Below are 27,896 nucleotides of genomic sequence, written 5' to 3'. Positions count from 1 at the left end.
TTTAGGATTACTTACAGAATATATGTGGTTTCAGATGATTTAGAAATCTCTTGGTAATAGTTGCCTGTGGTACTTGATGAAGGAACCCACTGCCAATCGTTCTGCCCATTTCTGGATAGCATTGATCTGAAACCATGTGTGCGTGTTAATTTTGCAGAGGGATGAAGTGGCTCATGATTTTATCTGATTTGACTGTGTTGTTTCAGGGACAACTATCTCTTTGTGTGTGATTGCCCTCGTTGTTTGGAGGAAGTCAACGGCCCAGATGAGACGACTGAGGAAGAAATGAGCAGTGAGGAGGAGATATGCGAGGAAGAGGAAATGGGAGAGAACTAGATAACTTGCACACAGGCCTGGAAGTTGTGAACAATCTTATCATGAACAATCCTTTCGAAAATACTGTTTTTAGGGCTGAACGGGGTTGGTTGGGTTGGGTTTTTTTTTTGGTTTTTTTGTTTTTGTTTTGTTTTGTTTTTTTAATTAATTTGTTACTTCAAGTTAGGAAAAGTATGAATTTACATCAAACCTGTCACCTGCATTATTTATGGTTCCTTTGTGTACAGAAAGCGTGGAAGTCATAAAATGTAAAAGACATACCAGTGCTGCATATGTTTCAGTTGTATTTTCACAATCTTAGAATCAGTATGTGACAGAAAATTAAACGGTCATTTTGGAATCTCCTGCAGCTTAACCAGTAGAGTGCATATGTTCCGATTTTTCCTTTATTGGAGTTTGTTTCAGTTGACATAAACAGACTCAGAACAGTTAGTTTGATGTATCTAGATTATGAAAATACTATTTAGATGAACATACATTCAGGTAGAAGACCCATTTCTATTCAATAACAATTTGCTAACTGACCACATGATTCGCATGTGGAAAAGGGGGTTGCATCATGTGCAAAAAAAAAAAAAAAAGCATTGAAAACTGTCCAGTAAAGTAAATAGTCACAGTCAGCAGATTTACACAATCCTGAAAGCTCTGCTTGTGGTAATGGACAGCTTTTGCGATGGAGAAGGATCTCTCTTGTCTGATGATTGGTTTGAAAACGAAGGTGATTGACAACAACAGTGATGAAACTGACAGCTCTTTTGATGGTAATACAGTCTGTCCATCTAATCGGACAGCATTTTTGAACATGTGGCTATGACTTAGAGAATACATGCAGCAAGTGTTGGAAAAAGGAGAGGAGAGGAGTGGTGTAAGACGATTGGTCGAATGCAAGCCAGAGATCATTGAGGGGGCGTGGTTTTTGGGAAGAGGGTATTTACTTTCAAAGCAGCAGACAGAAGGGAATCGACAGCCGCCAATGCTCCACGATTTTCATGAAATGCAGGGCTAAACCTGCACTGGTCGTGAAACGCATGCTTTTTGTTTTTAACGCTTTTTTTTTTTCTTCTTTTTTTTTCCCGTGAATCAGATGGATAAATTGTTTGAAGAGCTGGCAAGCTGGATGCACAACAGATACTTAAATTGGCCCACATGCAACTTAAAAGGAGTGAATGTCATCAAAGAACTTCACCCTCTCACTTGCAAACGCTCTTTGCTGTCAGAAAGCTTGCCAGCTCAGTTTCTGAGACCATGACATTGTTTGGGCAGTGATTTACTTACATGTCTGCAGGAGCTGTGATTTGTTTTCATAAACGTATATAGCTTGTTTTAAATTCTTTCCTCAGGAAAAAAAATCTGACAATAGGCATGCTATTTCTAGCTGTATTTTGTTTCTTTTCTTTATGGATGTCATTATGTAGAGGTGGAAATAGACTTTTTTGTAGGACAAAAATTATTATCTTCACTTTACATGCCTGAACATATCTACAGTCAACTTAATTGTGGAAAAAAGCCCAGAAGCAGAATCTACACTCGTTTTCCTTCACAAAAACATTTGCTTTCTTTCTGTATTGCCCATAGCTTTTGTGCTAGAATTTTTTGTGATAAATTACCCCTGAATCCTCAAAATTTCCTGGCAATGGGAGAGCAGTTTTTTTTTTCAAAATTCTCTGGCACTGAATTGGTTAAATGGACATTCCTCTTTGTTTTATTTCTGTTTATTTTGCATGTGCTTGGTCGGAGACCAGCTTCTTTCAGTTTTACTACTGTAATTACATACATAGTTTGTTTGAAGAGAAGGGATACAGAAAAAAAATACAGGTAACTTTTCTTCATTTTCTTCTTTATCTTGCTTGCTTTTCAGTGAAAGACTTTGTGTCTTTCAGATCATAGAAAATGTCATCAATGTCATTGTAGGTTTATTTATTTTTAAATGGTAATAGGATATCAACATGGATACTTTGGGAAGAGGAGAGAGGATTTTCAGGGTTGTGGGAATTTAGTCATTCTGCATGGTGAGTGTGTGTGCTTTATTATGGACCTCCGTGTGAGTGAAATTGGTTGCTGCATGAAATGATGAATCAAGCTAAATAAAGTAAGAGGTTCAGCTGCACTGTTAATGGTCACACGTCCTTGTTAATTATCAATAAAATGACTGTAACCTTTGGTTACCAGACCTGAACTGGTGTTTTGTTGTGGTCAAAGGGCAACATTATATATATATATACCTTCCTCAGCCTACCTTGGATTGCATGGATTGAATTGGACAAAGTGAACTTCATGAGAAGTACACACAAATGGTCTGGAATAGATATGTAGTTGTATATGAATGTTTTCATGTTTGTGCTTTGCTACTTATTTCCTCTGTGAGATTGCTCTGTCTCGTTCACACGCTGTATAAACACTAAAATGGCAATGCATGCAGAGGTAGACCATTAGACCTTGCCTTTTAATTATGAACAGCTCACTGAGGTACAGAACAACATAGTCTTTTCCATGTAGATGGGGATAGTTACTGCTGTCTTGTGCGGCAGTCAAATATTCCTCTTTCAATGTTCAAATTTCTGCAACAGAAATTTTGAAAGAAGAATATAACAGAGCAAAAATTTTACATAGCCATGTTATTCCAACAGGGTTTCAATCTAACTAAGATCCTCAGAAAAAACTGTGGTCTTTAAAATGAAGTCATCATCTACGTTGAAATAGATTTTTATAACTATAGTATTTCTTTAACAAATAGTAATGAGTGGTAACTCTCTCCATTCACCAGGTACACAACTTCAAGTCGGTTCTGCTTACACCACCAATTCAGTGAGCACACAGGTAAATAAAAGATACATTGGAAAAAACCCAGACACTTCCTCAAAAAAGGGAGCACCAGGCCAGTGCTTATACCAATCATTTGATATGTACGCACTGCAGCAAAGACAGAGGAAATGTGCAAACGCAAATTAGCTTTTATTCAAGAGTGGCATAGCCTCTTTGATCCTGAACAAGCCACACAGAACACATGGACATATTCTTTTTAAATTTTGCTTGCATACTTCAAGCAGCAGTGAAACTGGCTTGCTGTGAAGTAAAAAATCACTGCTGACATTAGCCAACAAAATTGGACTCGTAGTCACTCCCACATTATACCAACAAATTTGGACAAACCAATACAAGAAATTAACTCGTGCCAACAAATGTGGATAAACTAAAGCAAGAAATGAACGAACCATTCACCAAAACAACATGATCTCATTGCCAAAGATCAGCAGTAGAAAAACTTAATCATTACAAAATCTTGTTCCTCTTGCACACCCAGCTTCACAAATATTTTATCAAACAAATAAGGACTCCAGTCCATGCACGTGTGCATGCGCACACACACAGAGCTGAGTCACTAGATGAAAGCAGACCAACCTGCACTAGCCTTCACTGGCTATCATGGGTCGTACACGACCCAGAAGGGTACAAAAATGCAAATACCTCGGCCAAATCTTAATATTTTTCTACGAAATTTCAGAAACGCTTCCTACACCTAAAAGGCCAACTTTTGCCAAAAAATGGGGAAAAAAAATCATTAATTAGTTGAGTAATTAAAGGTGGGGTTTTAACTACACACGGATGCTTGTGTGGGTCATGTATGACCCATGCTTTTTAAAGAGGAAAAAAACATGGTCACCCCTCAGAAGTTTGTGTGGGTCATGCATGACCCATACCTTTTTAACCTTCGCCGGATGGTGCTATTGACTATACACGGAAGACGGTGTGGGTCCGTGTGGACCCATGTTCCTCAAAGAGGGAAAATCATGTCCACCCTTCCACAGACAGTGTGGGTCCATGTGGACCCATGGCCGTCATAGAAGGAAATTTTGTGTTCATCCCTCCGAAGACGGTGTGGGTCCAGGTGGACCCATGTCTATAAAGAGGGTTATTTTAATCCGATTTTGGCGAAGTTCTCAAAATACTGCTCCATCCTGCAACAGTGGCGGACAGTGGCGCTTATGCTTCCATCACAGCAGAATTTGTGTGTTAGTATGTGTGTGTGTGTGTGAGGCATGCCTACCGTTACTGAGGGCCCGTATTTGTCCCGGAAAATTGGTAGAATTGAAACGGTGTCCCGGAAATACGGATGTTTGCTGCATGTCCCGGAAAATAAAAAAAATCCGACCATAACATTTTTTCCCCTAAGTATTGAGTGGGTACAAGTGTACCCATAGATGGCTTTCTGACCATTGCCGAAGACACTTCTTTAAGACTTATGGAAACATGGGTGCAACTCTTCCGCGGTCCTGAGACTGATTTTAGGTTTTGGTCAAAAACGGAACGTCCGTTTTCTGGAAGAAAAAAGGAGGAGGAAGAAAAACGCCCACGAGTTCGTGTTATCTAATTGATGGCCAGTGAGACCTGTCTGTAGTCAGTCCAAGAAAGCAATGTATTGAATGGCTGTGCCCACCTTCCTCCCTCCCCAATCTTCCTCCACCTCCACCTCACCCTTCCACTACCACTGGCAGAGCTGTCAAAATCACTGCAGCGCTATTCTGGTCCCTTCACTACCCCCCTCCCCTCCTGTACTTTGACTGCTCAGTCTCTCTCTCTCTCTCTCTCTCTCTCTCACTCCCCCTCATCTCAGTGTGAAGGTCCTGTGTGCTGATAATAAGAAAAAGAACAGAAAACAGCCAGAAATAAGCATTCTGTGGAATTATATTCATAAGTGAAATCTAGTCAACACAAACATGACCTCAATTTTCCTCCTTTCCTTCTGATCCCCTCACTTGGCTACATCCCTCACTCCTCTTGTTTCCCACCACCAGACACCACCTCCCATATGCATACTTGCCCTCCGCTCTCTCTGAGTCTCTGCCACCAATGGTGAGAGAGGGGTGAGGGTGGATAAAACCACACAGTCAATGAGTGTGGCAAAATTGGCACTGAGCCAGGACAGTGACCGCTTGCTCTTGCTGAGAATCCCTGACTGTTGAAATTGATATGACCAGTCACATACCCACCCCCACCTCCCTCCAGTCATCCCCCTTCCCCATTTCTTTCCTCAAACCAGCACACAAGTCTGTCAGGGGAGCAGACACTACAGCAGCAGAGCCAGATGGTCAGTTACATCAGTACAGTACAAACTTGTGTGATAAGTACATTTTCCTTGTAAACACAAACACACATACACACACACACAGAGGAGAGGTCCTCCCAAACCTCTTAAAAATCAATTATTTCGTTTCTGGCAGGAGTTGAGTTGGCCCTGATGGTCCAGCTGGGCCACACTGAAATCAATAGTACTAATAGTGATGATATCAGTTTAATGTGAAATCTGCAATAGATAAATAATACAGGTGTATATGAGGGACTTGAATCACAGCCTTGGACATGATTGCATGATGACACAGATCTTCAGGAAGGAACACTGAGAAGTAGCCGTTCATAAAGCCGGGGAGGAAAAGAGACGCGTATGTGTTTTGCGACATCAGTCAGACTGATGACAGATGTATGTTTGCTGAGATGTTCCTGAAAATTTAACCCTGTCCCTGATTCTAATGTGTGTTGTTCCTGAAAAGCAAATTTGGGGGTAGGCATGCCTGGTGTGTGTGTGTGTGTGTGTGTAAACTGTATGTGTATATGTTGCATGTCTGCATGTGTGACACAAAGGAATGTTACCTGAAATGCAGACTATATTTCTAAGGCAATTAGGCTTCAAGCAGCAAGAAAAAAGAAACATAAAAATACAAGCAAGATCAAAACATCAAGAACACCAAGCAATAGTAAGAAACACACACACACACACACACACAAAAGAGCTCAACAAGCAAGAATCATGTTAGGTCATGACATTGTGTAAGAGCCAAATACTATATCTTTACTGCATTTAGTATAGCTGAAGAACATGTATGCATTTTAGAATTCTCATGATCTGACAAGTTCAGCGTTTTTACTTTGAGCACGCACAGGAAGGGTAAAGGATTTGCATGTGGTCGGGACAAACATGCTGACTGCATTTCTGGCACCTCTGTCTCACTTTTCGATCAGCCTTCCATGAGCAGAAAAAGCAGCGTGCTTTCTTGCGCTGTGTGGGGGCAGCTTCACTTGATGTTCCAGGATCAGAACTGGCTTGCCTCTTGTGCAATGTGCTGGCAGCTTCACCTGATCTTACTGTCTCAGACTTGTCTTGCCTGACCGTTTTTGCTCTTGGCATTTTGTGCCCTTCTGACTCAAGCTCAATCCTCTTGATTGAACGTTTCATCAGATCAAGAGTGCCCCGGTGCATGTTGTGTGCACGAGACGGCGCTTCATGTGTGGCAACATCAGGCTTTTACTGATGCATTGGATGAATGCACTCCGTGCATCTTTCTTTGCAAGAGAATCATCTTCAAATTTGATTGACCAGACACAGCGTGCAGCCACTGTAGCAAGATCAATGATGTTGGCAAACATGACAAATGGCTAGCGTTTGGAAATTCTTTTTGAGGTATAAGCATGGGCAAGCTATCCAGAGAGTCTACGGCCCCCTTTGTCTCATTGTAAAAAGGAACAATCTCAAGCTTCTGCTTGGGGGCCCCTGCTTCACCATCCCTTCGTCATGCATTGAGCTGAGGAGAACGGTGTTCTTCCTTCTCTTCCCCTGGTAATTAACAAGGGGGTGACAGTCTTATTGTAAGCAAACTCGCTGCCGTGAAGTGGGAGGTTTCTGTTGCTTTTGAAAGGGTAGGGTAGAAACCTTTTGTTGGATCTGACTGTCCCTACAACTGTCAGGCCATTGTTTGGGTTCCAGGGACCTGACCAGGGGGGACGCTTGAAATGTTCTTAGACGGTGTCTTTCTTTTTCCGGTCACTGGAACTTTGCTCCATCTTGTTCCGTCCTTTGCTGTATATGTGTTGGAATCTGGTGGCACTTCTTGCTCCTCACCTGACTGAGAAAAGACTTCATCTTTTTCGAAATCTGGTTCATCATCACTAGGGGACTCCGCATCAGGCTCAGGTGGAAGAAATTCTTCGTCACTAGTCATCGCCACTTTCATGTTCAGGTCCTGGGAACTGGCAATCCATGTTCGTTTGCTCATCTGGGGTAACCAAAAAAAAGAGATAGGTACAATATAGTCAGATATGATTCCATAAATTTGCAGTTATGTTTTACACACACACACGCACACACACACACACACACACACACACTCACACACACACACACAGACCCTGTCATCGAAAGAACCCGGGCAACATTGTAAGCATTCGCAACTAAAATGACAAGCAACAAAAATGCAGACTCATGTAAGCACTTGTAACAATTAACCCATAAACACTAGACCACCAAAACAGAGAGAGAGAAAGCCCCCCCCCCCCCCCTTGTCTCCCCAGACACATACGTAGACTACAGGCAAACATACACACATAAAACAATTGAAAGTGAAAGTAGGCATTCATACCAAAATCTTCTTCCGGGGATAGGAAAGCAAAACAGTGGTTTCATTGGTTTTTATAAAGCACATACGTTAATCCCCCTATCCACTCCTCTGTCGGCACCTGTGAACGCATGAACTACTGCGTGAGTACACCTCTGTGATTGTATTCTTCAAGCCTTTTTACGTTATTGATTAGTTTTGGCTAGCTTTAAGATGCAACTTGAACTGAGACAGACAGATACAAACCATAGATACAAGCCATTTCTGCACTCCCCAAACCCCCGACCCAGCAACTTTATTTCCCCTAATAAATAGTCAAGTGGTTTAAATTCTAACTCAAAATGTTGATATACTCACCAAAATTACGATCTTCCTCTACGTCAGCGCAGGTGACAAGTGCCTCAAAAATGTTGGGTCTGTCCATGACGGTATCAGAGTGACTGTCCAGCCTCCATGAGAGATACTCGTAGCAAGGAGAGAACGTGGGAAAAACCCACCGCTTCATCAGAACTTGTTACTTTCAGAAGTGCCAGAATCGGTTTCAGTTTCTCTCTCCAGCATGCAAAGAGGGGTTCTACAGACCTCCCCATTGTCGCCCTCTGTAGCCAAGGGTTACAAATTCCTTCTTTGCGAGCCATGGGTCCACACGGACCCACACCGTTTGTGGAAGGGTAAACACAGTTTTCTTTCTTTGCGAGCCATGGGTCCACACGGACCCAGGCCGTCTGCGGAGGGGTAAACACAGTTTTCCCTCTTTGCGAGCCATGGGTCCACACGGACCCACACCGTCATCAGTGACTAGTTAAAATGTCACCTTTAATTACTTTTTGAAATTTTGACCCATATTTTCGAAATTTTAGGACAAGGAGGGAATTTGTGTGTTTGGAGCATATCTAAAATTTCTTTGAAAAACATCTATAAATATACGAGATATCGGCATTTAAAGACCCTTCTGGGTCCACATGGACCCACACCGTCCGGCGAAAGTTAATAGTGATTTCAGAAGGTTTAATTTGCAATTAGTGAAGGAAAATAAAGAAGTTTTACTTTCAATAGCCTCACTATCCCACTACCCCTCCCCACCCTGTCCCTTTCGCCTGTCTCCAGCTATAACCCCATTCCATCCCTTTCTCTAACAGCATGTACCTGTGTGACTGAATATCTTTGATTGTGCATGTATAGGATGCTATGAGTCATCTCTCTCTCTCTCTCTCTCTCTCTCTCTGTGTGTGTGTGTGTGTGTGTGTGTGTGTGTGTGTGTGTGTGTGTGTGTGTCTCAGTCTCTCTCTCTCTCTCTCTCTCTCTCTCTCTCTCTCTCTCTCTCACTCTATCTATCTATCTATCTATCTATCTGTCTGTCTGTCTATCTGTGTGCATAAGTAGGGTTTGTATGTATGTGCATGTAGTGTTATGCGTTTGTGTGTGTGATCAGTTGTGTGTGTGAGTGTGTATGTATGTGTATGTGTGTGAATGCGTGAGCATGTGTTTCTTCTGAGTGTATGTGTTTGTGTGAGTCTGTGTGTGCGTGTTTTCCTTTTCTATATTTTGTTATAAGCTTTAGAGGAATATACAGGTTTTTGTCTCTTTACTAAGTATGGGTCGTGCACAACCCACACAAGCTTTGGAGGAATATACAGGTTTTTGTCTCTAAAAGGTATGGGTCGTGGATGACCTACATGAGCTTCCGTGTGTAGTCAAAAGCGACAGCCAGTGAAGGCTAGAAAGCATACTGTGCATGGAAGGCATTGGCTAAGCCAGTCTGTCTAGTGTACTGTGGAGGGAAGGCCCCAGTAAGCATCCCATACCCCAGCTGTTGATGATACAAAACATAATTCACAATACTTCGTTATCTTATCTAGGATAAGAGAAACTAATTTGTGGTGTAATACTTTGGAGAATGCTCATGGTTGATGGTCATTCATTCATTATGTTTATATAAAACTATTATTAAAAGATATTAATTCACAATGTTACTTTGTTTTGTCACCTTGAAGTAAACCATTGATACAATGATCACAGTTGTATACATGCAATCACAACTAAGAGTATAGCAATTAAATATTGTGCTTCATTTAAACTTAGATATGTATGATGTACGAACAACAGGCCATTCAACACGTGCAATTACCACAGTGTACACTTACAATGATTATAATCACAAGACGATAGAAATATAATGTACTTCAATTAAACAGACATATAACAACAGGCCACACAACAGTATATTAGATAAAGCCACACTTTACACTCACAAACGCACACATGCATACCTTTTGTGACTGGTAGCCATGGGGGAGGTGGTAGCTGCCATGATCACCATAACCCAAGCCATGTGAAGCAGCGTCCAGACCATGACCAGCAATCTGCTTCCCCAGGTTGCCCACCACAGACAGCAGAGCTAGACTCTTGCCCAGACTGGAGGACGCCTGGTGGAAGGCCTTGGCCTTGTGGTGATGGTTGTGCACCACCTGGGCCCCCAGATCCTTCAACTTCTTCAGCAGGCAGTCCATTTCACTGATTCACCTGACTCGGAGGAACGTGGTGGGTTTGCGATAACCATAGCCATGGGAAGTGCGGCCATAGCCATGGGAGGTGTGACCATAGCCACGGGAAGTGAATGTGCAACCATAACCATGGGAGGTGACTGCACGGCCATAGCTGGTGGCGTGGACTCTGTGTCTGGTGCCATAGGAAGGGTAGGCTGGTCTGTGATGTTGGTAGATAGCAGCTCCTGGCGTGGGCAGGTCCAGCACAGAGGTCAGCACAACGCCCAGCACCAACACCTTGATGCTCACTTGGGACACGACAAACATCGCTGTTTGATTCACATGCCGAATTACTGTTTGACGTTCAACAGTGTGTATCAGTTTAACACAGACATGTATACAACAACAATCCATTCAACAGTGTGTATCAGTTAAACACAGACATGTATACAATAATCCATTCAACAGTATGAGTAAAACACAGACATGTATACAACAATCCATTCAACAGTGTGTATCAGTTTAACACAGACTGAGTGAGTTAAAGGTGTGTGTGACTTGTTGGGGGGCGGGGGTGTCTGTGTGTGTGTGTGTCTGTGTAAGTTTAGGGAATGCTATCTTGGCTTGAATATATTGCGTATGTGGCATCGCTTCAAATGGGATAGAGGCCTCAGTGATATAGGCCCATATGTTTCCATTCCGCATTGAAACGTGTGTGGGGGTAATTATGATATCATGTAGTTCATTATTCTTTTGATAAGCTAGCTGCGATTCATTTGTCTTGGTTTTATCATTGTTTTATCATTATCAGAGAGGAAGGTGGCAGAATGGTTAAGACGCTCAGCTGCTAACATAGAGAGTCTGTGAGGGTGTGGGTTCGAGTCCCGCTATTGCCCTTTCTCCCAAGTTTGACTGGAAAATCAAACTGAGCGTCTGGTCTTTCAGATGAGACGATAAACCAAGGTCCTGCATGCAGCATGTGCTTGGCACACTGAAAAAGAACCCATGGCAACAAGAGTGTTGTCTTCTGGCAAAATTATGTAAAACGAAATCCACTCCAATAGGTACACAAATATATAAGCATGCACTCAAAGCCTTACAAGCGTGTTGAGTTATGCTGCTGTCAGGCATCTGTTTAGCAGATGTGGTGTAGCGAATATGGATTTGTCCGAACACAGTGACACATCCTTGAGAAACTGAAACTGGAACTTACCATTGCATAGGTTTCGTCATCTTTATTATGTACGATTTTTATTATAATCATTATTCATTATTATTATTATCATTGTCACCATCATCATTAACATCATCATCACCATCATCATTATCATCATTATCATCTTCCTCATCGTTGTTGTCATCATCATCATTGGGAGCTGTAGTAGTAGCAGGCTCCACTGGTGATATAATGATGATGACACCACCTGGTTTAGTTTGGTTGATGTCGTTCTTCTTCTTTCCGTTACACGACCAACATCGACTTGTTGATGACTCTGTCATGGTTCATGCATGCTGGGTATTTTCATGTCTCCATAACCCAACGAACACTGATATGGGTCACAGGATCTTTAACGTGCGTATTTGATCTTCTGTGTGCGTATACACACGAAGGGGGTTCATGCACTAGCAGGTCTGCACATATGTTGACCTGGGAGATCAGAAAAATCTCCACCCTTTACCCACCAAGGACTGTTACCGTGATTCGAACCCGGAACCCTCAGATTGAAAGACCAACACTTAAACCACTTGGCAACTGCACCCATCACATCATCATCGTTGATGATGTCGTCATCGTCATTGATTTTGTTGTTTTGAATATCATTTTCTTGTTTGTGCGTGGTAGTTTTCTTTGGGTGGTGGTGGTCCTGTTATTGGTGGTGATAGTGGTAATGGTTTGTAGTTTCATAGTCTGTTTGTTTGTCTGTTGTTGTTGGTTATTTTTCTGAAAGTGATGACGATTTTGTCATTTCGGTACGATGGTGCTCTTGTATGGACTGACATGTAAAACACATAATTGTTTATGATGGACATAGTTAAGATGTCTTATTTTTTGTTTAGCACAATCTTTTTTTCTTTTTCTTCTTCTTCTTTTTCCCCCACACGTTTGGAAATTACAAAGCCAATCTTCATTGTTGACACTTAACGACATTCACTCTACAGCTAGTGTTGCTTGACGCCATTGGGTGAGCTGAAACTTGTGCTTCTGACGCACCATATTTAATTAAATATCTCTTTTGTCGGAAAAAACTGCAAGTATTATATACTGGCAGAATCATTGCAGTTCCATCTTTAAATCTATTCTATTTGTGTTTGCCAAAGTTAAACTGATTTAACGCAGATTGTAATTTTCAGCAACAAGCTTGCTAAAACTGACCCTTTTCAGGTGACTTAAATTAAGATTATAAATTCATCTTAAATTATCAACACTTCATTTTATACTCATTATAAAGAAGGTATTGAGCTCTTTCTTTTGCGACCTATCTAAATCGGTTCAGGAATCATTTAGAAATCTATCACTGAACACCTTGTAACAAATACAGTTCTAATCAGAGCCTGATTGGGGACCTTTTGTTTCACATGGACGTCATTGCAGTTCATTTAACTTGCATAAATAGCCACAGCAGGTAATGACTGGTCACTTTCCACCTGGCCAGTCTCTGGCCAGAGCCACTCTCTCTCTCTCTCTCTCTCTGGTTGTGTGGTACATAGAGTGTGTGTTGTGTGTGTTGTCCCAGAGGCCAACGTCTTGCTATGTATCACTGTAAGTACTCCATTTATAATGTGTTGACGATCTGTAAATTGTATTCTTCAACACAATACTTGTGTTCATATGAGTATGTTGATATTGCTTTGTTTAGCTATTGCTTTGACAGTTAGTCACAGCTCAGTTATGATTGATCTAGAAAATCGCCATATCGTTATAAGCTTATAGCAGTATTCCATTTTATTGTTTTCAACATCACAGTCAGTGATGTCTCTGGACACCAATACTTTCTTCAAGAATGTTCTAGTGTATGATGCATTATTTCTCATTTGCTGTCGCTGATAAAGGTTGGGTTACTTATCCCACTTGGTGGAGGAGAATTAAATGTTGAGCACAAACTTAACTATGTTGATATTTGGTGTGGATGCAACAGATTACTTGTGTAAGGTAATTCACCACTTAATGGTTAAGCCATGACAGTTCTTCCTATCTTTGTGTTGTGCACTGACTTGTTATTCGGTCTCTCAGCTTGCCAGTATTCAATATCAAAGCCACTGATTCTGTCTTTTCTACATGCTGATGTCAATTGTACTGCTGCAGTATGCTTAGTCTGGACTCTAAGATGTGTGTAGCATTTTCTTGTGGTGATTACAAGATAGTATTGGATTGATATCAGTTATTGGTTAAAACCATCTGATATGTATCAGTCTGTTAATTGTAATTTAGCAATTATGCTCTCTCCTACACGGCTTACTCCAGTATAGCGCTACGTAACAGCTAATTCATTTGAGTCACTTTGACACAGTATGAGCTTTACTTAAATCTATACTGTCAGTGTACTTTCACTAAGTCAGCTTAGCTTTAACCACTTTATCTACACTATTCAAATGTATTAGAAATGTCATTTGATGTCAGTGTTTGTTCTTCACACATATGCATTATCTTTTCTTTGGTTGTTGCTTATCCCAAACCAAGTGGTAGTCTTTCCATGTAGTATGTGTACATGTGCTTTACTATTCATTTGCATTCCTAACATGTACTTAATGACTTTTGTTTACTTGTGTCTTCATCTTCTCATCTTCTTTTCTTAATGACTTTTGTTTACTTGTGTCTTTATCTTCTCATCTTCTTTTCTTAATGACTTTTGTTTACTTGTGTCTTTATCTTCTCATCTTCTTTTCTTAATGACTTTTGTTTACTTGTGTCTTTATCTTCTCATCTTCTTTTCTTAATGACTTTTGTTTACTTGTGTCTTTATCTTCTCATCTTCTTTTCTTTATCTCCTTATAACTATTGTAAATAAAACAATAGAAAACCCTTTTGTGACTGGCCTGCTATATGTCCTTGGGCCAGTGCTTGGATATTTTCTATCCTTTAATACAATCAATCATTGTGTGTGTGTGTGTGTGTGTGTGTGTGTGTGTGTGTGTGTGTGTGTGTGTGTGTGTGTCTCTCTCTCTCTCTCTCCCTCTCTGTGTGTGTGTGTGTGTGTGTGTGTGTGTGTGTGTGTGTGTGTGTGTTGACTTTGGCTACAGGCTGTCAGGCTGTGTACTTCCAATAAAAGGAATCAGTCCTGATTCCAGTCATACAAATCTTTGTCCTTCGTGTGATTTTTGAATCCAGTACTGTCCATATGGGGTGTATGGTGTGGTGTGGTGTGGTGTGGTGTGGCATGGTGTGGTGTAGTGTGGTATGGTGTGTCATGGTGTGGTGTGTCATGGTGTGGTGTGGTGTGGTATGGTGTGGTGTCGTATGGTATGGTATGGTACATTGTGTGTGTGTGTGTGTGTGTGTGTGTGTGTGTGTGTGTGTGTGTGTGTGTACCATTGTGTTTGCATGTCAGCCAGCCATGGTGACTCATTTTGAACTATGTAAGAACACTGAAAAATAGCAAGACAAGCACAGACAGATCGGTTATTGATTATAATCAGTAAGTCGGATGTTGACTCAGTATGTCAGACTAATGCAGTCAGCTAGTCCGCCAACCAGTCAATCAAGGAAATGATCACTGGTCTAAATTGTTTTTATATCAGTTGGTAATGATAGTACCAACTGAAGTGGGCAATGATGCCAGCTAATTGAACAATGGAATCAATCAATCGATGAACCATTCAATCAGTCAGCTAGACAGCCGTACCATCTGTCACTTAATCAGTCACTCATGTTCAAGATAAATGGACCTTTACGTTCTTAAGATATTCAATAGTCTGGTCTGGGTTATACTCGCTCACGGCTTTCAATCAGCCTATTCATTGTTGACAGTCATCACAGTTAGACTGTTTTCCTTTTTAGTTAAAAAGAAAAAGGCATTCAAAAACAGAACTTAAGAAAATTAAGATAATTCTTATGTCTGTCTGTCAGTCATTATTTCTGTCTATTTATTCATTTAATTGGTTATATATTTATATATCTATTCATTTATTTATTCTTTTTTTAATGATAATTTTTATGTCTATCATGAATTCTGTTTCTCTATGTATTTATTAGATAGACACAAATATCCCCCAGTCAGATGTCAGTTAGTGTCTATGGTTTATTTATCTATCATTGTTGTTGTTGTTGCTGTTGCTATTACTGTTGTTTATTCATTTATTCATTTATCTATTTATCTTTTAAAAGTTCATCTATTTATCTAAATATCAATCTATTCGTTTATTCATTCAGTTAGTTGGTTAGTTAGTTAGTTTGTTTGTTGTTTAATTAATTAATTGATTATTTATTTGTTTGTTTATTTTATTTTATTTATTTGTTCATTCATTTATTATTGTATTTATTTATTTATTTATTTACTTACTTATTTATCTATCAATTTTCTTTGCCATACTAATTCTAGTGCACTCAGTCATAAGTGAATCCAACCAAGATTTTCATACGTCCTGTTGGCTAACAAACCATTGAATGTTAGGATTCACGAGCAGTTTGGTGATGTATGTTGCATTTCCTGAAGATTTTTGTAAACAGACGAAGATCATTCCCGGATGTGCAAAACAGCAATTTCCGGCGCCAAAGAGAGACAAACATGACTGCGCAAATGACTGCAACTGAAGTGAGAATGATTAGTGATCCCCGCAAGGTAAGGCAAATGATTGCACTTAGGGGCTTTTTTGTTGTTCTTTTTCTTCTTTTGAACAGCTGTAGGCTTGAATAACTTTTGAACAGCTGTAGACTTGAATAACTTGATTGACGACCAGCTAGCTGGTTGTGAGTGTGGCGACTACCACCCACAGTGACAGTAGCGTGCCATTGTGAAGATGAAAGTGCTGATCTAAAATCAGAGTCGACCAGGCTCCTACAACGTATCCCAGTACAAAAAAGTCCATGTTACATTCAATTTATCTAGCAACTTCTGTCCACAGACCCCCTGTCTGGGACTGGAAATACATATTTCAAATGACCTGCTAAATTATTCTTGGCATACTGTCCTTTGTGGGACCAGCGGAGAGAGTGACGCCATGTTGTTAACACTGATTCCATTTTGAGGGGGAAAATTGTGGAGATTGCCAACCGGCGGCCATATCCACATTTCTTATTTTTAACATTTGCAAAAGGATCCTTTTTACCTTCCATGGAATGGGGCATGGGGTGGGGGAAATCAGCAGAAAGAAGCACTAATTCTGACCCAGGTTTTGAGACTACCATAATTCTGTGGATACACATGTAAATGAACTGAAGTCATTTTGCTGTGATGGGATATTTTGTCAATATTTGAAAAATTCAGCACACTTTCACAAAATGACACAGACATATAAATTATGGAAAATTTGAAAGTTTGCTATCTCTTCTTTTAACTTTTTAGAATATTTTTTCATTAGTTGCTTATAAATACTTATAAAAAATATTCCAGAGTATGTCACTAGATTAGTAGATACTGAAAAACAGAAAAAGTGTGCTGTGCTCACCATCGTAGTGGCCAGTCAGCAAAACTTTCATTGTCACTTCAAAAATCATTGTTTGGTACAAATTGCGTACTTGTTTTAATCATGAAAAAAAGATAAGTAAATTTGCCACAAGTATCAAGGAATCCAGGTTTAATGTCTGAACCTTGTATATGTTGTGTCATGGATAATACTGTCTCTACAACGAGTAAGAGTGATGCACCACCATTTTGGTTGAGAACTTAACCTTTGGCATTTGTTGAAACAACAGTGAAAGGTAGTGTTTATGCCTGGTCAACAGTTTTATTCTTAGGGAAAGAACTGCATGTAGGAAAATGGTCACTCTAAAAAGCCTGTTTAGTTTCCCTTTAATTGAACGTCAGTTAGTCATTAGTGTATTTGGGAAATAAAAGCGATGTAATTGTTCCACTGATGTTCAAGCCTTGGCACATCGTTTTGAGCTGACAGATTGCCGATGCTATCTCTAAAGAGTTAAAGAATTACCTTCAAGAGAGTCAGTAGATGGTTGTTGTCTCTTTTGTCTGCTCTACATTGGTGTATGGTGCAGTGGGGCCCCTACCTCAAGAAAGACATTGAAAGAGCGGGTCCAATGCCAGACCGCCCGGTTCATCGCCAAAGACTTTGAGTCAAGTGACCCAGGTTGTGTGACTCAAATGCTACAAGGACAGAGAATACCACCCCTGGAGGAATTGCACAAAAAATGTCTGCCTTACCACCCTGATGTATTCTTAAGAACAGGTCACACAAAGTATTGAGAGAAAAAAAAGGTGCAAACTGCAAAGTCACTTACACCAATACTCCTAACAGTAAGATCAGGGTTTTCTGCAGCTGGTTTGCTTAGAGAGTCCACTGGACTCCCACTCAGGTATTTTAGGGGGTCCTCATGTGGCTCTAGGGAGTCCGATCAGTCGCAGGTCAAGAAATCATTCTTTCATCCAAACACACCACACACTGCTTTACAATCAGTTCACACACACACACAAACACACATTGAGTGAGTGAAAGAGATAGACACACTCACACACTCACTCACAAACACTCTCTCCCTCAGACAGAGAGACATACACATGCACACGAATGGAGAAAGATAGAGACTAAGAGAGATACACATGCACACACGCACAAAAAAGAGAGAGAGATATAGTTGCACACACACACACACACACACACACACACACACACACAAGAGAGAGAGATACACATGCACACACACACACATGAGAGAGAGAGATACACACACAAGAGAGAGAGAGAGAGGTGCACACCCAGACAGACACACCAGTCACTCCCTGCCCCCCCCCCCCCCCCCCCCCCCCCCCCAACCCCCGGCCTCCCTCCGCCCATCCCCTCTTGAAGCTGGCTGATCGATGTCGGCTGATTCAGAATCAGTCTTGTTGTCGTGTTTGCATTTTGGAGCATCCAGCCAGGAGAGGCATTCTGATTTTGAACGGTTTCACAGAATATTCAACAAGCCTCATGAGCGTACAAGAAATGGGCAACAGTTCTCAGTAAAGGTAGAAATGATGAAAGTAATAAACTTTGCAGCAGTCACCGATTTCCCAAAGATAAGATGCCAATCGAAAACTAGTGAAACAAGAAGTGAGTGCTGTTTTTTGACCGTGCTCGTTCATGTTTTGATTGACGCCGATTTTTTAGTGCGTCCCACGGATTCCCTACACAAAAGTGTAGTTTTTTTTTCTTGTTTAGTTTTGTCTTTCACTTCAACTTTCTTTTCATTATTAAATGATATGTGTATTTTCACCATTGTGTTTGTATATATTGTTTGTGACACATGAACAAGCACAATATAAGCTAAGGCTTGTTTTTGCTGTATTTTGCCTTGTTTCTTGATATTAAAAAATGTTTAAATCAAAACTGTAGTGCATCATCTCTCATTTGGAGAGTCAGGGACGCACGTATGTGCATTAACGGAAGCCCTGAAGACGCACCCCACCTATCCATATGTTGTTCAAAAGATAGCTACTGGAGGATGACATTAACAACAAATTTGCTGAAACAAATGGTATTGTGCAGGGCAAGGGCCTGTTTGCGAGGAAACCCTTCCAGTTCAACGATGTAATCCTGGAAGAGAGGCCTGGGGCCGAGTTTGCATTCATGGAAGCTCTCAAAGGAAGCGATTCTTGCAAAGAGTGCAGGAGACTCATTGAGACTGCCCAGGATGCTGCCCGCCGCCTGACAACAAATGCATCCCTAGTGCTGCCTCACCCAGAGTGTTGCACAGTGGACACCTCCACCCACATCTCATGCCCACATTGCCAGGTAGGTATTGGGTCTTGTTATTATGATATCAAGTAATAAGCCGCCGGAGAGTTCCATGGCCATCTTGGATCTTGCGCATGTGCATCTTTCTTTTACTTGAAATCGTGAGCAGTTCCAAAGGCAATCGACGTTGACAAAAGCAGCAATTATGTGCTGTCCTCCGCCTCCATTGCTACAACCAAACTCTGTACAATGAAATGCAGTCATTTGCACAATTGAAAAAAAAAACTTCAGAAGCAAAAGTCAAAGAAAGAAGACTGCTGTTTTGCATGTTCTCTCTCGGTTGCCGTTTTTGCTCTGTTTTAAAGAGCCGGTCAACTTCAAGAGAACAGATCATCATCATGTGATGCGTCTCTTAAATCATGTTAGCACGGAACTCTCCAGTGGTCTATTGTTTTATTGTTCACCACATAGTGATACACACAGGCCAGCTTGTGTTTGTGTCAGACATTTATTGTTTCCTTTGGATATCATCATTTATCAGCTGGGCAGAAGAACCAAGAATTATGGGATTTACTGTTGTTCACTAAAACAAGGCAAATCAATTTTTACCCTCAACCCCATGCAAAGTACCGTTTTCATGAATACAAACAATTTATGATTGAATTCATTCACTTCTCACTCCTTTACAAAATGCATGGTCTCATGTTAATATATCCTCGCTCACCTATCACACAATATATATATATACACACAGAGTGAAATTTATAGAAAACTAATAGAATTTATCCTCATTCATTTACACATTCACTCTTACCATAAAACTAAAGGCACAGTACACATCACATAACCACACAATTGACAATAGAAATGTTCAGGTATGAAGGTAGCACAATCCTTGGCACCTGTCTCCCTGGGTCTTTGGTCAGCCAACCACAGGGGCGCCTCATGTATAAGAAGGCAGCGGAATCCTTGGTGCCTTTCTCCCTGGGTCTCTGAGCAGCCAATCATGAGGTGTCCTAGTTCTGTTTCTGCTGCTGCTGCTGGTCCTCGGTCCAGCACCACACCACAAAAACAACACTTTCTGTTCATCGTTGCTAATGAATGTGTTTATGCTGGACTGTGTAGTCTCCATATTGTATTGTCCGTTTGGTCCCATCAGTCACATGTATGTGTGTGTGTGTGTGCCCTGTAAAATATCATTTACCTTATACATACACTTGCACTTCACCGTATAATCATATTATTTATCAGTTATGAATTTGTCATTGTTAACTCATAGAAGTTTCAACAATAGTAATAACCCATAGCTTCTTCTTATCGAATCTTTAATTTTATCACAACATATATAATCCATCCAAGCGAAAGCTAACATAATATCATTTTGTTATTGACATTTGCAGAAATGACTTCTAAAGACCTTGACAGTAATAAATGATCTTAAAATCAAGTTGAAAACCAAGTAGTATTATGTTCTAACAATATTCCATCTATGCTAAAATACTATAGTTAAATATATTCCCAAATCAGTATATTCTCACCTGCACACTTGGGTACAGAGCAGGTTACCTGCAGCTTACACATGCAACAAACGCGGCACCAAAAGTTAATTGTACATCTTAATCTCACACATTAATTACATGTGTACATCATTTATATTATGTCATATTTCATTGTCGTCATTTGTCTTTGTGTGACGTTTTACAATGCATGTTTCCAAAAGGCACTGAAACAAAAGTGAAAGTATAAATAAACAACTGTGTCTTGTACTTACAATAGGCCTGCACAGATTGATGTGATGGTATCCATCACACCCCATGAATCGCTTGGTGTGGCCAGCTGGAAGTGCCCTATTCAATCCCTGAACAGCGTGGTATGGCCCGCTTAACACAGTTCATTTGCTTTTACTTTTGATTTTAGCATTCCCATAAAGCACCAAAAGTGGAAGTACATTTGTTATATCCTTCCACTGCCACCATTTTAAAGTTTGAAGCATATGGATTGCTTAAGAAATTTCTGAGCTATTAATTTCTAGACTTGATGATTTTGGGGGGCAAAAATGGCTTTTATTAGACATGCCTTCTATCATGGGCAACTGTCATTTGTAGCTGAGTATCTAGAGAATGAAACAAATGAGCACACATACACAACAGATCACTCATTGAGAATCAGTTTTCATTATCATCATGTTCAATGCACTCACAACTTGATGGAGATGTGAAGCAGGAAATAGATGAATCAGTCTGTGGAACTTATGCTGGCCATGCTGACTCTGCAGTGCATTCACTCTTGGGCAGGCATGTCAGTTGTAACATCAGATCACATTAGATTAGAGCAGGTGATGTAGTTTTGTAGCTTTGTGTGAGATCTTGGACAGTGTGGAAGCCCTGTGTCAGAAAAAATCCCAGGTCAGAGCTTTTTGGAGATTTATGGATAGATTGTCTCCACCCAGCTGTGGTCTGATTTCACTTTGTTAACTCGTGATAAAATGCACTTGGTGGTAAGAAACTTCAACTTATTGTTTGGATTTAATTTGGATAAAAGAATTGAAACAGTAAAGGGAATAATTTTGGATCTATTTTCTTGTGGATCTTTATCCTGTTGGTGACGCCACTTTGCAGCCATTGTCCCGAGTGGTATTATTATATAAAGGGGACGGTACAAAAGAATTACTGATTTACTGTATTAAAGGATAGAAAATATCCATGCGCAGGCCATGGGCATAAAGACGGCCAGTCACAAAAGGGGTTTTCTATTGTTTTATTTACAATAGTTATAAGAAGATAAAAAGAAAAGAAGAAGAGATAATAAATAAGACAGTGCAAGTGATATGTAGCAAGACGTTGGCCTCCTGGGGCGACACACACTCTGTGTCAGTGTGTGCGACATTGCAAGAGAGAGAGAGAGAGCAGGCTCTAGCCAGTGACTGGCCAGGTGGAAAGTGACCAGTCATCACCTGCCGTGGTTATTTATGCAAGTTAAATGAACTGCAATGACGCCCACGTGCCCCGTGAAACAAAAGGTCCCCAATCAGGCTAATTCTGATTAGAATTGTATTTGTTACAAGGTGTTCAGTGATAGATTTCTAAATGATTCCTGAACTGATTTATGTCGGATAGGTTGGAAAAGAAAGAGCTCAGTATCTACTTTATAATGAGTATGAAATGAAGTGTTGATTATTTAAGATGAATTTATAATCTTAATTTAAGTCACCTGAAAAGGGTAAGTTTTAGCGAGCTTATTGTGGAAAATTACAAACTGTGATAAATCAATTTTATGTAGCCAAACACAAATAGAATAGATTTAAAGATGGAATTGTGATGATTCTGCCAGTATATAATACTTGCAGTTTACTGATCTGACAAAAGAGATATTTAATTAAATACATTGTGTCAGAAACAGTTTTCAGCTCACCCAGTGGCACGCCCTTTACCATTGACTCACTCAATTTGTCTTGTAAGTCTAAATTATGGCTGACTGTGTTGTTGATTTTTGTAACAATTTTCTCCCATATGTTATTTGATGTTAGTTGCAAGCACTCTGGGTCCCAGTGCATTGGAGGTAGAGCACATAATAAATACCCATGATTATTAATATTTATTTTGGTGTCATATACTGTACCATGTCAAACTGATGCAAACTAGGCCTATTGGTTTGCTCTGCTTGGCCAAATTTTGCGCGGCTAACAGTGAAAAGACGGGCCCGCCCGCTCTCAGCCAATCAAACGCCTCTAAAAGCTTTAAGTGCTGAATCATTCCTTTGGCCAAGGCTCTCCACGCCATCTTGTCAGGTTTACGCTCTGTCTCGTCTTACGCTTTTTTTGGCTATTAAGCGTATTCATTTGGCCATATTTTGCTGCATGCGGCTTGTGTTTATTGTATTCTTAAATTCTGTGTACTCGATTCGACTCGGCACCCTCAATTTGTTCGTTTTTTTCTGCCTCTAAGTCGATCCTGTCTTTCCTTTCTCTGTTGGGGGTCGGATTTTCGCTGGGTGCCTAAGCGCGGGTTCCATGCCTCGTGTGCCATACCATGAAGGCAGGGATCATGATGCTGGGACTGAGACTCGGCAAGAGACTCTCCCAGGCCCGGAGCTCATGATTCCTCCCGATACGGACCGTGGCGATGCGTCGTTAGACGCTGATCGTGGAGGCAACTTTCGTACCAGTAAAACGGTCATGAAGGGGACCGGGGGGAAAGAGGTACAAGCATCACCTCCCGAGGTGTCCCAGCGTGAGGCAGGGAGAAGGGGGAATGGCAAGTCCTCTCCTGGCTGTGGGGACTCGCAGCTAGGCACGAACTCCCAAGGGGAGGCCGCGCCCGGCCATTACCCGGGTCCCCACTCGGAGACGGCCCTCACGGGCCCCATTGTTGTTCCCCCTCCTCCCTTCTCTGTCGACCCCCCTCCCCCACCTCCTTTTGGGGGGGGAGAAAAATTTGGTTCCGGGGGGGGGGGATCTCTACTTTGCCCACCCCGGGCCAAGCCACCCCAGTCTCCCCACGGGAGGGGATTCGGGGCGCGTGGCAACCTGCTCTGCAGGTCTTCCCGCTATCCGGCCGGTCTCCCCTGCTGGGGGAGGCCTGCGCGTGTCAGGCGGCTCCGGGCAGTCAGCCCGCTCGTCTTCGGGCGGGACTGACACCCAAGTCGGACCTGACCTCCCGCCGACTTGGCCAGGTTTTTCCCTTCATGGAGGTCAACGCGCCAGTGACCCTTGGGGTTCGGGTCACAGTATGGCTGGTGCCCACGGGTGGTTACCCCCATTCTACCCGTACTGGGGCGCACCTATGGTGCACACTGGGTTGCCGGGAGTACCAAGGGCCAGCCCCTTGTCCGCTCCCCACCGGACCCAACCCAGCACATCTCACAGGGTGACACACACAGCCCCGACAAGTGGGATCGACTTCTTGTCGGTCAGGTCAAGCTCCTCAACCAATATTGCCACTCTGTCCACAAATCGGGCCTCTGTCAACCCACAGGTGACCTCCACGGTCACAACGGCCTCCTTGTCAGACCGACGGCTGCTGAGGGGCCCTACTCGGTCCGGGGGAGCCTGCGGTTCCCACCTGCCCAGCCCTCGGTCCTACAGTGAGATGAGTGGGTGTTTGTCCCCTCACAGCACTTGTGGGTCCCTCTTGCATCCAGGGACGCCCTCTCTGAAAAGGTGTGGCACCCACCATCCCAAGCATGGTTGGACCTACGGTCCACACGCTCCCCACCCGCTTCAGGTGTCAAGGACATAACAGTGGTGGCCATGGTCCCGGCTCAGGATCGTCCCAGCTCATCCCGCTGGGCTGACCACAGCTCACAGGACGCCCCAGTGGGTACATCCACTTGGGATGGCACCCAGCAGGGGATGGACTGCGAACAAGAGTGGGAGCCCCTGTCTTCGGATGAGGACGAACAAGCAGATGAGCACTCTTTGCCCACATCCCAGGGGGGACAGATTGAGCCCGCGCCTCCCTAGGGACCAGCCTGAACCAAACTCGGACTTTGCCGAGCTCGAACTGACCCTCCCCAATAGGGTCACGTATGCCGAATCAGTCCCTCAGGCTACTTTGTTACCCTTGACCCCCCTTACGCCATGTGACTCTAACTCCAGAACCACAAGGCGACTCAGAGTGCCAGAAATGGTGCAGGAATGGCTTAATAAGCCAGCCCGCACTGTCAGGGGTGCTGCTTCCATCCCTCCTCCAGGCAGGGAGTCCCTCTCTGCCCTGGGCGCCTTTTCCCCGGGAAAGTTCCTTAAAGATTCCTCCAAGGGAGGGGTGTGGTCCTGGTACACACAGGACCACCCTGCCTACAGCGAAGCAGAGCCCTCCGCACAGGACAGGATGTTGGTCTCACAGCGCACCACCTTCCCCACTTCAGCTACCCTATCCCTTAAAACGTTAGCAGAGTGGGACAAATTGGCCCGCCACTGCCTCCTCGAGGTTTCCACGGCTTACACCTTCTTCGACATGTTCCTCCACAGGGCCAGTGAGCTGTGGGAACAGTGTCCGGTTAATCAGGACACGGGGTCTCCTTCCTCTGTCCCGCCTGGCCTCTTCACCGACCAGAGGTTAAACGCTTTTGGCAATAGGGTAGCATCGGGTCTCACGGCAGCTGCAGACACAGCTACCAGCCTTCACTTCAATACTGTGCTAGCACGGTGTGATGCCATTCTCAGCCTCTCTGACATTCCTGTGGAGGAGAGGGCTGCCCTGCGGTCCATCCCAGCACAGCAGCACTCCCTCTTCGGCCAGTACCCGCCCCATTTTGTCAGCCACAGGGCAGAGACAAACAGGGAGGTGGCCTCATATTTGGCCCACACCTCTCAGGGGCTCCAGGGTTCTATGCCATTGAAGAGACCGGCCACCAGGGCCCCTCCATATACCACGCCGCCTAAGTCAAAGCAGCGTGTGCAGAATCAGCGGCAGAGAAATAAACCACCTTATGTCCGTCCAAGCTGACCGGCCATGCCCAAGGCCAGAAGGCAGCACCCCCAATGGCTGGGCCCCGATTCAGCACCGCCAGTCGTTCAGACCCTCCAAGTAGGAAACTTGTCCCGGCATGCACATCAGTGGTGTGCTCTGGGACTCAACAACGGGATTATGTCGGTGCTAGAGTCGGGGTACATGCTGCCTTGGGTGGAGGACCGCCCCCCTCTAAGATCCACTCCTCCTCCTTAGGTGCCCAGCTCGACGGAGCAGGAGAGCGTCCTAGAAAAAGAGATATCGCACCCACTCCTCATAGGGGCTATATCTCAACTCTTGGACCCGGGCCCCGGTTTTTATGGCTGGTTGTTGGTGATTCCAAAGGTCTCGGGAGGGTGGAGACCAGTTTTGGACTTGTCCCCCCTCAACAAATTCCTCCCCAAAATCAAATTCAAGATGGACACACAGGCACAGATTCGGGAGACCATCCAACAAGGCGATTGGGCTACCTCTATCGATCTGGAAGATGCTTATTTTCATATCCTCATCCATTCGGCATCCCATCGGTACCTGAGGTTCGTGTGGAGGGACAAGGGATTCCAGTTCCCGGCCCTCCCATTTGGTCTGTCCCTTGCCCCTTTCCTGTTTACCAAGGTGGTGCGGGAATTGGTGTCCATCGTCCGCTCGGAATCCATTTGTCTCTGTGTGTACCTGGACGACTGGCTTATCCTGGCCCAGTTGCAGGCCCTGTGCCTGAGTCCAGACTTCTAGACCTTTGCTCCCAACTGGGCTTCCTCATGGACCAGGAGATATGCGATCTGTCCCCAAGTCAGTCCTTCGACTTCTTTGGGATGAGATTCGACATGTGGTCCATGATAGTCTCTCTGGCGCCAGATCACTGGGACCGTCTGGCAGGCCTCCTCAGCCACTTGCGCCGCTCCTCCCAAGATACAGCGCGGACACTTTCTTCCCTCTTGGGCATGATGGAGTCCACGGCACCTCTCATTCCCCTGGACAGGGTTCTCAAGCACCCTCTCCAGAGGGCACTGAGGTTACGCCGGTCCCAGAGCACTCAGCCATGGGATACCCAGATATGTCTGGGCGAGTGGTTCCTCGAGGTGACATCAGAGTGGTTAATCACCCCCCTTCGGACACAGGGGGTGCCCATAGCCCCACCTACTCTTCAGGGGGCACTCTTCACAGACGCCTCCTCCCTGGGCTGGGGAGCCCACATGGACTCACTCCATGCAGCAGGGACTTGGTCCCCGGAGGAGCACCTATGCCACATCAATGTTCTGGAACTGGAGGCAGTTCGCAGGGCTCTCCTGCACTTCATAGGGGAGGCCACTGGCAAGACCATCCGCTTGTTTACGGACAAGACGACGGTCGCATGTTATGTGAACAAATGGGAGGGAGCGCACTTGGCAGACCTCTCCCTGCGGACCGAGGCTCTCCTCCGTTGGTGCCACAGCAAGGGCATTGCACTTTCAGCGAGACACTTAGCAGGAAAGGCCAACATCTTGGCAGATGCTCTCAGCAGGTCCAAGAGTGTCATACAGAGTGCACCCTGGACAGCCTTCAGTGGGTGTGGGAACAGTGGTTTCGACCGATGGTGGACCTTGTTCAACAAGAGACTTCCCACTTATGTCTCTTCGGTTGCCGACCCAGAAGCGTGTGCAGTGGATGCTCTCTCTCTAGACTGGAGCAGTCTGATTGCCTCCGCGTTTCCTCCCTTTCCAATTCTGTCCAAGGTGTTATGGAAAGTCAGATTGGAACGCCCGCAGCTGATCCTCATTGCGCCGAAATGGCCAGCCCAGACCTGGTTTCCGGACCTCCAGTCCCTGACACATGTTTCCACCCCTGGAACTTGAAACCAAATCTCATCTGCTGAGGCAGCCTCGCTCGGGCACTCCTCATTCCAATCCTCAACTGCTCCACCTGCACGCATGGCTGCTGTGTGGTCGGAACTGTCAGCATCACCATTGAAGTCCTCGACCCCTTGGTCGGCCTATGTGTCGGCTGCGCTGACCCAGGGGTGTGCCTCCTCTGACCTCCTCTCCATAGTCACCAGAGCAAGGAGGCAGGGAATGGAGACTTTGTATGACTTTCGCTGGAAGAAATGGTTGCGGTGGTGTACAGCTCAGGGCATTCCCCCTACGAACCCTACGAGCATGCAGCTGGCCAACTTTCTGGCTCACTGCTCCTCGGTTCTCATCCTGTCTGCTAGTTCTGTGCGAGGATACAGGTCTGCCATCTGTACCACAATTCAAACAGCTAGGTGGTACCGCCTTTGAAGCGGATTTCCTGCTCAGAGAGGTGGCTAGGGGGCCCCTCTGAAGGAAGCTAGAGACCCCAGAAGAGTGCCCCTCTGGGACTTGTTCCTGGTGCTGGATTTCATTCGAAAACAGCCCTTCAAGCCATTGGGAACTATTCCTTTTGACATCCTCACCCTCAAG

General features: G+C 43.7%; 2 protein-coding genes across 2 annotated transcripts in view; both read left to right on the top strand.

Annotated features, from left to right (window-relative positions):
• Positions 1 to 2,529, top strand: part of LOC143300071 (protein-lysine N-trimethyltransferase SMYD5-like) — a 42,167-nt gene extending 39,638 nt beyond the window's left edge. Inside the window, exon 12 of the mRNA XM_076613634.1 lies at positions 207 to 2,529. Within this exon, the coding sequence (XP_076469749.1) occupies positions 207 to 336 (130 nt within the window). The 3' untranslated portion in view covers positions 337 to 2,529. The remainder of the gene's footprint in view (positions 1 to 206) is intronic.
• A 13,368-nt stretch (positions 2,530 to 15,897) lies between these two features.
• LOC143300055 (protein-lysine N-trimethyltransferase SMYD5-like) overlaps positions 15,898 to 27,896 on the top strand; it is a 38,400-nt gene continuing 26,401 nt past the window's right edge. Inside the window, exons 1-2 of the mRNA XM_076613613.1 lie at positions 15,898 to 15,984; positions 18,842 to 19,087. Coding sequence (XP_076469728.1) covers positions 15,931 to 15,984; positions 18,842 to 19,087 — 300 coding nt within the window. The 5' untranslated portion in view covers positions 15,898 to 15,930. The remainder of the gene's footprint in view (positions 15,985 to 18,841; positions 19,088 to 27,896) is intronic.

The sequence above is a fragment of the Babylonia areolata genome, chromosome 2 (assembly GCF_041734735.1).
Source record: "Babylonia areolata isolate BAREFJ2019XMU chromosome 2, ASM4173473v1, whole genome shotgun sequence".
NCBI classification, from domain to species: domain Eukaryota; kingdom Metazoa; phylum Mollusca; class Gastropoda; order Neogastropoda; family Buccinidae; genus Babylonia; species Babylonia areolata.
This window is presented reverse-complemented; position numbering and strand designations above follow the sequence as displayed.